At 37.3% G+C, this 10,532-nt stretch overlaps 1 protein-coding gene across 1 annotated transcript in view; it reads right to left on the reverse strand.

Annotated features, from left to right (window-relative positions):
• The window catches only part of LOC106882982 (uncharacterized), a 62,607-nt gene that overhangs the window by 26,806 nt on the left and 25,269 nt on the right, over positions 1 to 10,532 (reverse strand). The window contains exons 2-4 of the mRNA XM_052975195.1: positions 4,205 to 4,335; positions 1,497 to 1,599; positions 639 to 776 (exon numbers count right to left, since the gene is read on the reverse strand). Coding sequence (XP_052831155.1) covers positions 639 to 776; positions 1,497 to 1,599; positions 4,205 to 4,335 — 372 coding nt within the window. The remainder of the gene's footprint in view (positions 1 to 638; positions 777 to 1,496; positions 1,600 to 4,204; positions 4,336 to 10,532) is intronic.

Here is a 10,532-nt window from a genome sequence, read left to right on the forward strand (position 1 = left end):
TATATATATATGTATGTATGTATGTATTTATATATATGTATATATATATGTAAATCAAAGTGTACAGTATCATATATCCATTATGACCAATCTTACGAATTGGTTTTGTACTAGGGGTTCAACTGAGTGTTAGATAACAGTCCGATTATGTAACCCAGCACTTATCAGAAGTAGCCATTATGGAATGAAATATGGTGACTGGTTAGGGTGTGTATGCAATGGGTTATGTGGCTAATCTCATGTAGTTTTATCATTTTCGCTCTGTTTTTATTTGCTATCCATCAACCCAGTGTGCTGTGTGGGGACCAGTGAGACAAAGAACAGATCCAATGTTTCATTTGCATGTTGTAAAAGGCGATTAAAAGAGGTTGAGGTAGGATTTGCATTCTGACTTTGTAAAACCTTTTCCAGCAATGACTATCAAAAACAGACCCAAGGGCTGGAGGGTTGTGGCCTGAGTGGCTGCAAAGATGTCATCTGCCAGGAGTGGTAGGGAATCACCAACAAATGGTGGATGTAGTGATGCACTATTACAGCGCATACTCTCATACCACTGCAACTTCAACACATTAATCCCTATAATCTCTATACATTGGAACATTTAAGTACACTTTTGGATTGAAATGGAAACTACTTACCTCGGTACCTAACTGCAAAAGTGTTGCAATCACCATTGCCATGTTACGACCCTCAAACAGATCAACGGTTTGGAAACAGCTGTTGTCTGGCACCCCATAAGCTTTGCAAGCATTCAAGAAGGTCTCGATGTTTTCCATCTAAGTGTAGAAAAAGAAAAGTGATAAAGGTTGAGTAAAAAGTGAAGAGACAAGTCTTATAAATAAAGTTCATAGAATTTATATTGATTTAAAGTTTGAAAGGTTATCTGCATTTTTAGTAAATAAATTACATATACCATTCTAAATTTGCCTTTCAACAAAGTATTTACATTTAGTATGATACATAGACGACTACTTTAATCTAATACTACTTCTGCTACATCTATCCATCCATCTATATCTACCTGTCTGTCTGTCTGTCTGTCTGTCTGTCTGTCTGTCTGTCTGTCTGTCCGTCAATCCATCCATCCATCCATCCATCCATCCATACATCCATCCATCCATACATCCATCTATCTATCTATCTATACACACAAACAAAACTATATATATATATATATATATAGTTAAAAAAAACAATAACAAAAAAAACAAAAAAACAACAAGGTGAGGACGTGATATGTATATATATATATATATATATATATATATATATATATATATATATATATATATATATATATATATATACATATTTATTCACATACCCATACATACACATACATACATATAAATATATCTAAATATATATGTATACACACACACACACACACACACACACACACACACACACACACACACACTTACACACACATATTTACACAAATGTGCATACGAAAATCCAAACAGCCAACCAAACAAATAAATGTCTATACTAACCTGTTTGAAAGGTGTACAGGATGCATTTGTCTTGAGGGTACAACTCTTTGTTTCAGACGGAAGATCTGAATCTGGGGTACCTTTAATCACTTTTTCTGCCAGTCTGAAAATGAGTAGAAATTATTCAGAATTTTATTAACATAATTTATTTGAAGAATCATGGATGGGTAATGTAGTGATTTTCATGCAATTTGCAAGTGTATGGATATCAAAGGTAAACTGAAATAGGTCTAGTTTTTGACAGGGGTGGGAGCTGTGGGTGGGGAGATCGTTTTTTTTATTGATACAAATAGATATAGGCATGACTGCTTGGTTAAGAAGTTCACTTTCCAACCACATGGTTTTGGGTTCTGTTCCACTATGTGGAAGCATGAGAAAGTTTCTTCTACTATTGCCCTGGGTTAACCGAAGCCTCCTGAGTAAATTTGATAGACAGAAGCCCATTGTATGCATGTATGCATGTATGTATGTATGTATGTATGTATGCATGAAAACCATATAGACAAGTGCGATTCGATTTACTTAGTATTCGTAAGCAAAAATAAAATAAAATAAAATAAACAAAAAGGTTACTCAATTAACATTACACTCGTAAAGAAAAGAAAAATCCATGAGTTTGCAAAAAAATATGCCAAGAAAGGTAATTCTATATAACTTTATCAATAGTCATGTTAGAGTTACTTCCCTTCTCACGTTAGCTAAGCGAGCCAAGTCTAAACGCGCGATGATGTCATTGCGAAAATTCAGCTCAACCGTAACGAGGCAAATTTAGGAGGAAAAGCCTTCCGATTGTGACCATTCTATCTTTCTCTGAAACAGAGTACACCCAAGAGAGGGATTTCGTTGCTATTTGGTTGCTAGAAGATGCACAACTTAGTAAAAACTCCCTCATTTTCTCGTATGATATGTTTATTTATTTATGGCGATACGAGAAAGTCTTCAATATATCTATTCTTTTTATTTGGGACAAGAAAGAACGAAAAACCTGTTCCTAGTTTCTATTTTCACGTTCTTAGTTTCTATTCTCACGTTCCTAGTTTCTATTCTCACGTTCCTAGTTTCTATTCTCACGTTCCTAGTTTCTATTCTCACGTTCCTAGTTTCTATTCTCACGTTCCTAGTTGAAAGACTTATTTTCGGTATATTCTCGTCTGTTTCTTCGTCTCAGTTCTTCAGTAACAAACCAACCTTTTTCTTTCTCTTCTTTTTTGGGTTTTTTTTACCTGTTAAACATTTCTCCATGTGAACGTAGGGTTTATAGTTGTGTATAATACATATATATATATATATATATATATATATATATAAAGAAAGAAAAAGTATAGGCAATCTTTCGGTGGAAGTCTCGTAAGTGCCAAATTTGAACAGCTGATTGTATATGTACGGCAGGGTCTCATATATGCGATACAGTGAGTTGAAAGCCTTCGATCAGATGATGTTATCCCACAAAAAAAAAAAAAAAAAGACAGTACAATGTGCGAGCGCTTGTGTGTCTGTGTGTGTGTGCATATTCTACCTGGCAGAATAAGAACGATCAACACACACACACGCAATTTTATTCCTCATATTCCAGCCACTGGCCATTCTCAATTATTTACCTTACTTAGTTTTTTTAAAAAAATTATGCCAGTTACCCTAGGTCATAAACGTTTTCTACACCTTTTGTATGTCTAAGTATTTTGTCTACTGGAGTGAACGGTATGAGAGCTGCTGTGCTGGTGACGCCTATTGAGGCAGGAACAAAATGTCTTCAACTATACTTTTGCCACCATACAGCCGACTGTATTTTCCTAAATGGCATGTTACGTTCGGAGAACCCTTGATTCATGAAATATCTCCACTTCTCTAGAAGTTGGTTACGCTTGTCACACAAAAATCGTTTACTTTTCTCTTAAAGGGAAGATTATTTCAATGGCTCAAGGATTTATCTTGTACGGTATTTAATATACCTTTATTCATCTTTATTTTCCTTAGTTCATTTTCGCGCGCGCGCACCCCCACCCACCCCACACACAGATTCAAGAGTAAAGGAATGGATTAGATAAAGTCCTGGCTACATACGTTTCATAGCGAGCGGAACCTCGGAAGTAGTAAATATCCAAGCGAGGTGTATACCGCTGGCTATTCTTCTAACCAAGGTTATCTTGATTACATGAGGTTTCTAACGTGTCGTTAGGAGGCCCTTGTTAACACACGGAGGATTCGAGAGGGCATGTGTGTGTGTGTGTGTGTGTGTGTGTGTTTAAGCACCGGCACGGCTTATTGGTACAGGTATCGTTGTGTAGTTCTTAACCACACAACTAAGATTTCGGGTTCAGTTCCACTGTGCGGCACCTTGGGCAAGTGCCTTCTACTATAGCCCCGGGCCTTGTGAATTTGGTAGACGAAGATTGGTCTGGATTGGTTTGATGTGGAAGATTGTAACACACCCACAAGTATCTTTGTGATCTTTGTTCACCTTATTACCGCTTCACACCCGGTGTTGGTATGTTCACGTCTCCGTAACTCACCGGTTCGGCCTAAGGAACCAATAGAATAATTACCGAGACTTACAAGAAAAAAACAAAACAAAACAAATAATAATAATAAGTACCAGAGTCAATTTGTTCGACAAACCATTAAAAGGGATGTCCCAGCATGGTCGCAGCCAAACCACTCATGAGTGTACGTGTAGTGTATGTTGATGACTGAAGATTAATATTACTTACTTGACGAGGACAACGCCACTTTTAAGATGTTTTTCCACTTCATATGGGCCGGCTCCAATATCCTCATCCAACAGTTGTTTGATCCAATTCCGAACTTCTTGTTCGGCACTGGTGTCGTATTTTGAGAGCACCTGAAATCATAAGAAACATAGAGATTGTTAGATATTTTTTTCTGACTTCGGTTACGTTTGTTTGTAATGGATTTCACACACGTAGACAATCGATACAGACGCAAAAAAACAACAACAAAAAAAAAAACAACCTTTTAGTTGAGAGAATCCTGTACGCGGTCGCTCGAAATAACTCTTAGCCAGCCCTCTCCCTCAGATAACAACTTTACCGACTTAAAATGAAATGTATGAAAGGTGTATTGTTCAAAGTGGTCTGAGATACAGGGTAAGAAGGAGAACTACAACATCAGGAATATCAACAATATCTACAGTAACAGTAACAACAAAAACAACGAACACAACAACAACAACAACAACAACAACAGTGACGGCAATGACGTCAGCACATTCGGGAAATACAAACCAGTGTGGATCCCACTACCTGGTCGTTCGAATAGCTAGAAATGACAGCCAAATCTTTCTATGATTATACTCCCCCCACCGATTAAAAAATCTTGAAGATCAAGGTATATACTACGGGATGGTATATACTTTGATACCATTGCGAATGGAAGAAGAGAAACAAATAAAGCAAGGTTGTCATTGTTATGATCAGAATATATTCTTTCTCTCTTTTCATCACCTTGTACTTCTCTCGACCAAATACACGCAAAATTGCCCACATAATCCAATCAACCTTTCCATTGGTCAAATTTGATAAACAGCTCTCACTTATACATCTGATACTTCCAACGTTAATACCATATCACCTGAGGAAATACACGCACGAATATGATCCACACTTTGTCCATGGATACTACGGACTGTACCGTAATCATCCCAGGAATACGGTCTATGATCGTAAGATATGTGGAAACGCGCGTAGCGATGCATTAAAATATGCATGAATTGCATCCATGGGTTATTATCATTATTATCATCATTATTATTACTATGTATATATATATATATTTTAAAGCCGAAAAGATCTTCACACACACACATTTGCGCGCGCGCGCCCTCGGCAAGATTCTGAGCAGTTTCCTTCCCTTAAATTCTTTGTCTCATGTAACGCTCAGCAGGAATAAACCTGGATACAGGTGGTTCCTAGCAAGTGAACTGCTATATTACAAGAACAGCAGCATTCATGCTGAGGGGCAGTTCTCATCTCCCATACACGAGTATAATGCGAAATCACCACCATTATCGCGAGCAGCAGCAGGAGCAGCAGCAGCAGCAATAATCCTCCCCATCATCATCATCATCATCATCATCATCATCATCATCACCATCATCATCATCATCATCTTGCATCTATAATTCATATTGCTTCACAGTGAAATATTTCCCAGGTGAGGCGTTTATTTTTTTTGTTAATTAGCTGGTTTGCTTGCAGCTGTGCTCTGTTCTAATCAGTAATACAACCACAGAGGCCGCCTGTGCGAAGCTCAAACGTAGGACTAAGCCAGGTGTGAAATGTAGGACCTATTTTCTACAACTCGTTAATTATTTTAAGCAACCAGTGATGAACAGGTATGGTTTATAAATGGATTACAGTATATACTTGTCCATTTATATACTTGCACATGATATATTTACAAGTAACATAACACAATAAAACATTAAAACGATATATATATATATATATATATATCAAGGAGCTACAATCCTTTAAGGGATGCTAGCATCCTAGTCTTCCAGTTTATATTTGTGTTCAGTGAAAACTAAATCGCACACAACTGAGTCTGTCGTAGGTCAACCAAACACGTTGAAATGTAACTCCCTGTTGGAAAATTCTTTCCTGATGAAATATCCAATCAACCAGTTCCAATACGAAAATTTAAATTAAATTAATTTAATTTAATTTCTGAAAATGAACTAATTGCATATGGAAAAGGCTGTAGGACAGGAATTTCATTATATAGGTTTGAATATCTTTGAATAAACTGATGTCTGCAAATCAATTTCTCCATTTTTTTCCCCTTTTCTCATAACTTTTCTTTCTCTTATATATATGACTTGGTAATCCTTTATTCCAAATGTTACATATGTTTTAGTATTCGGTTCAGTGTTTGGCAACACGTAACGTCATACAAAGGATGTAACCAGTAGGTGCAACTTATAAGGAAATCGTGGAGCAAAAGTCAATCGATAAAGTGCCTAGTGCATCTAATCGTACTTGTGTGTGTGTGTGTGTGTGTGTGTGTGTGTAAAGATTGGGCTCAATAGTGGGTTCCACACTCCACTCTAGTATCTAGTGTAATGCGACGCGGGAATCAACATCGAAATAGGCTGCGGGACACTGATGAGCTGTATGCATGATTGCATATTGTGTCTACAAATGATATGTAATTATTACGGCATTTTGGGGAAACTCGTATCTGTCTGTCTGTCTGTCTGCCTGTCTATATGTTTGTTTGTCTATCTGTCTGTTTATCTATCTGTCTGTCTATCTATCAGTCTGTCTCTGTATATGTATGTTTGTATGTACAAATACACACACACACACACACACACAAAGACAGTTGAGAGCAGGTCTAAACTACACTCGAATTAAACCCATTCGCTACATTCAGGTTCATCGCTTGCGCTTTTGAATTCAAAACCGCCCCTAGTGTTAGTAATATCCACAAGGATTGTTTTAAAAATCTATACGCTGCTTAAAAGCTATGCTCCATTGTTGGTAAAAAAAAAAGAAAAACAATTCACGATCTCAGAAAAAAATCAGAAAGAAATCCCAAAGAGATTTTTTTTTTTGTATGGTTTTCTCGCATTTTCGTTTAACTTGTTTCTAGTCAGCGGTTTTCTTCTTTCTGAAAACGAAGTATCCCTTTTTTGTTTCCTGTAGCTTGACCGTGGCTAGTTTCTCGTTCAGCTTGGTCGTGGCTAAAACCTTGTTTGCGCATTTTCAGTTTATTATTTATCTGTTTTTAAGATTTGAAATCAAACATCCAGCAATTACTGAGTAAAATTTCATCAAAAACATGTTTTTTTTTTAATGATTTATGATCTTCAAGTGAAAACCCCTAATTACTGATTAAAATCCAAAACTAAATCTTCAGTAGCAGTTCTATCTCCAAGTTTTGAGGTAGCTTTAGAACTAGGCCTTGACTTGAATTCAGTAACGTTAAGACAGGGGTTTTGTAGTAACGATACCATTACATGTTTGATACCTCTCTCAGGACCCCGGCCCCAGTATCTAGGTGAATTGAGTGAATTAAAATATTTAGAATTACAGTACCTAGAGCACACAGTCGAACATGTTACAGCTCAGGTGGGCGACTAGGCCACGGTCTCCATCCGTAATACATAGAAATGATAGTTCTTAAAAACGAGCCAGTGTTACAACTTCCTTTGTCACTTTCTTTAGAAAGGAAGGTGGACATTCTGTGGTTGTATTTATTGACATTATTGTTTTTCGTTTCGGTATGGTTTTGTATTTTACTCCCCCACCTCGTTCCGCCAATTCATCAAACCTTTGTCATAGAATCAAATTGCAATTGACACTGGTGCAAGCATGCAAAAGCACGTACATACACATAGACACACGAACGCTGTTTGAGAAGTGAAAACATGTCTTATACATATTGTCATAGACATAAATACGAACACTTTTACGTAAGCAGGACCTTCACTATCGCATGAAACGTAACACTAGATAAACCAGCGAGTGAGTCTCTTCGTAGTCTTATGTCTTGATTAATACAGTAACGGAATATTCCTAAATACGAACCCTAACGTCTTAAAAAAAAGACATGTTGGACAATTTAGTTCAAAATACACAAAAGTACAGGATGGTAACTGATGAAGCGGCTTTGATCTGAGATGACTTCAGGCTAAACAAGAAAAGCGACCGTACATTAGAATTAATAAGCTTTACTTTCTTTTTAATTAACAATCGGCTGTCGTATACTTAATAGTTTTACTGTTGACTACCACCACTTCACCACCATCACCACAAGGCCCAGCCCTTACTGCAGTGTGATGGCTTGTGTGCCACAATGATACAGAGAGCTATGCCAGCGGAGCTATGTCCTTGTAGGGCCTCATAGTCTGAACAGGTCAAACGATCGAGGCCAGACTAATACGGATCACCTCCATACGGACCATCGTCCATCTTTGTTTTCCTGCACGGACGTGCAAAGGACTGGACATTTTTTCTCTCTCTCTTCTATCTTTTCTCTTTTCAAAGAAAATGTTTATTCCAACGTTCACTATTTTCCTCTCGTTCTGGTCTAACGACCTTCCATTTTTGTTTTCGTTCGGTTTTGTCTCCACATGTTCTGTTTTTGTTCCCAACTTTGAGTCTCCATAAACCCTAAATTTTATTTTGGAATTTATGGGAGCAACTGTCTTTGAAGACATATTGTCGTTGAATGCTCGAAACGAGGAGTAGATAGACAGCCGACAACTGATGAAGGGTCGTTCTGTGTTTACTTGTCCTGTTTTCCATTTTTTCTGTCTCGTTGTTTGCGTATTTAATTCGTTTATTTTCGTATTTCATATTTACACAGTTGGTGACGTCCTGTACCCATATATCCACGCACACACACACACACACACATACACACACAAATATTAGTCAGTGACCAATATATTTGTTGATCATTTTAGTAAGTGTAGGAGATAACTCCAGACATGATTCGATATTATTATTTATGACCTCATCAGATATTTTAGTGTATAGATCAACGAAGAAGCCATTATTTTGTTGTTCGACCTTTATGAAATAACAATCCCCATATCACACTCCACGATCCTAAAAAGTAAAAGCAGGCAAGATAATGTAGTTCTAGATAACTAAATAACAGACAGTATGGTCACGGCTGGAAAGCCTTTGATCATGGGTCCATCGGAATTGATTTATATAAGGAAAGAAAGGAAAGTATTAGACAAGACTCGAAAGCTCCTTTATATTCCCTTCTGGTAGCTTCGTAGGGCTGTTTTAACAGCATTATTGGTTCCCGGACAAATCAATGCACTAGGTTCTATAGGATTTATTGACATCAAGCCACAACATACATAGATCAGAAGCGTATCTTTAGATCCGTGAAGAATCCGGGCAACTTCCCAGTGTGTTTATGCCTTATGGTGGCACAGGGCTGTTGTGCAGTCATTTGAGAACGGTACGGTGAAAATACTTGGGCACTTGTTTAAGGATTCTTAATCCTTATCAATTTTTTTTTTCTTGCGCGTACCCAAAGAACCGTTCTTCTGGTGACATGTGGCAGGGTTTGAACTTAGAACGCTCACAGCCGGATCAGATACCGCAACGTATCCCGCCAGTCCCCTTTTAAAACAATTCCTGTCAACTTCGAAAGGTTAAAAGACAAATTTGACCTCGGGTAGGATTTGATCTCAGGGCACAGGGAGCCGGATCAAATACCGCAAGACATTCTATCCGATGCTGTAAGGATTCTACCAGGCTGCCACTGGTGATGACCCAGAGTCTAGATAACACCAGCAACAACAACGACTGGTTAGCAAAGAAAAATAGAATTGTTTAAAGGAATAAATAAGACAACATGGATGACTATTTTTTCGCTTGACCTCCAAATAAAAGTGAAACGTTCGTAGTTACTTCTCTTGTTTACTGATGTAACACGGAAACAGAGAAACGAAAAAAATGGTCAAAGAGCCGTACATTAATGACCACAAAGGTCGAAATGTGTTAATTTCACGAATATATTCGTTTCTGGATGTTTCCTTCTACGTTAATACCAGAGTGTCGAATCTAGAACACAACGAAGTCATTTTTTTGTTTTCTTTACTGGATAGACACGGACTGAAAGATTTCTAGAGATATAAAAGTAAGGATTGTAATGTTCACGTCTTTCCAGATTTATTAGAAACGATAAATGAACGAAAATTGCTACAGTTGGAATTAGAAAACAGATTTGCATTTTCGGCCTTTTGGAAAAATAGCGTCTTTGTAACAGTTTTCACACACTTATATACACACACTTATATACACACACTTATATACACACACTTATATTGACAATTGAGATTCTTCGACAGGGAAAAGAAAAAGAAATCTTAATGTGAATTTTGAAAATTCACTTTGTAAACGGGAAAGTAAAAATATGCAAGATGTTTCTAAAGTTCTGTTTTGTGAGGCTATATTTCTGTGGCGATAATCTTGTTTCTTGGAGACACGTTGTTGCAGGAATGTTAATACAAAAGTAACCTTCCACCCACCCACGCCAAAAAACGAC

The sequence above is a fragment of the Octopus bimaculoides genome, chromosome 20, assembly GCF_001194135.2.
Source record: "Octopus bimaculoides isolate UCB-OBI-ISO-001 chromosome 20, ASM119413v2, whole genome shotgun sequence".
NCBI lineage: Eukaryota > Metazoa > Mollusca > Cephalopoda > Octopoda > Octopodidae > Octopus > Octopus bimaculoides.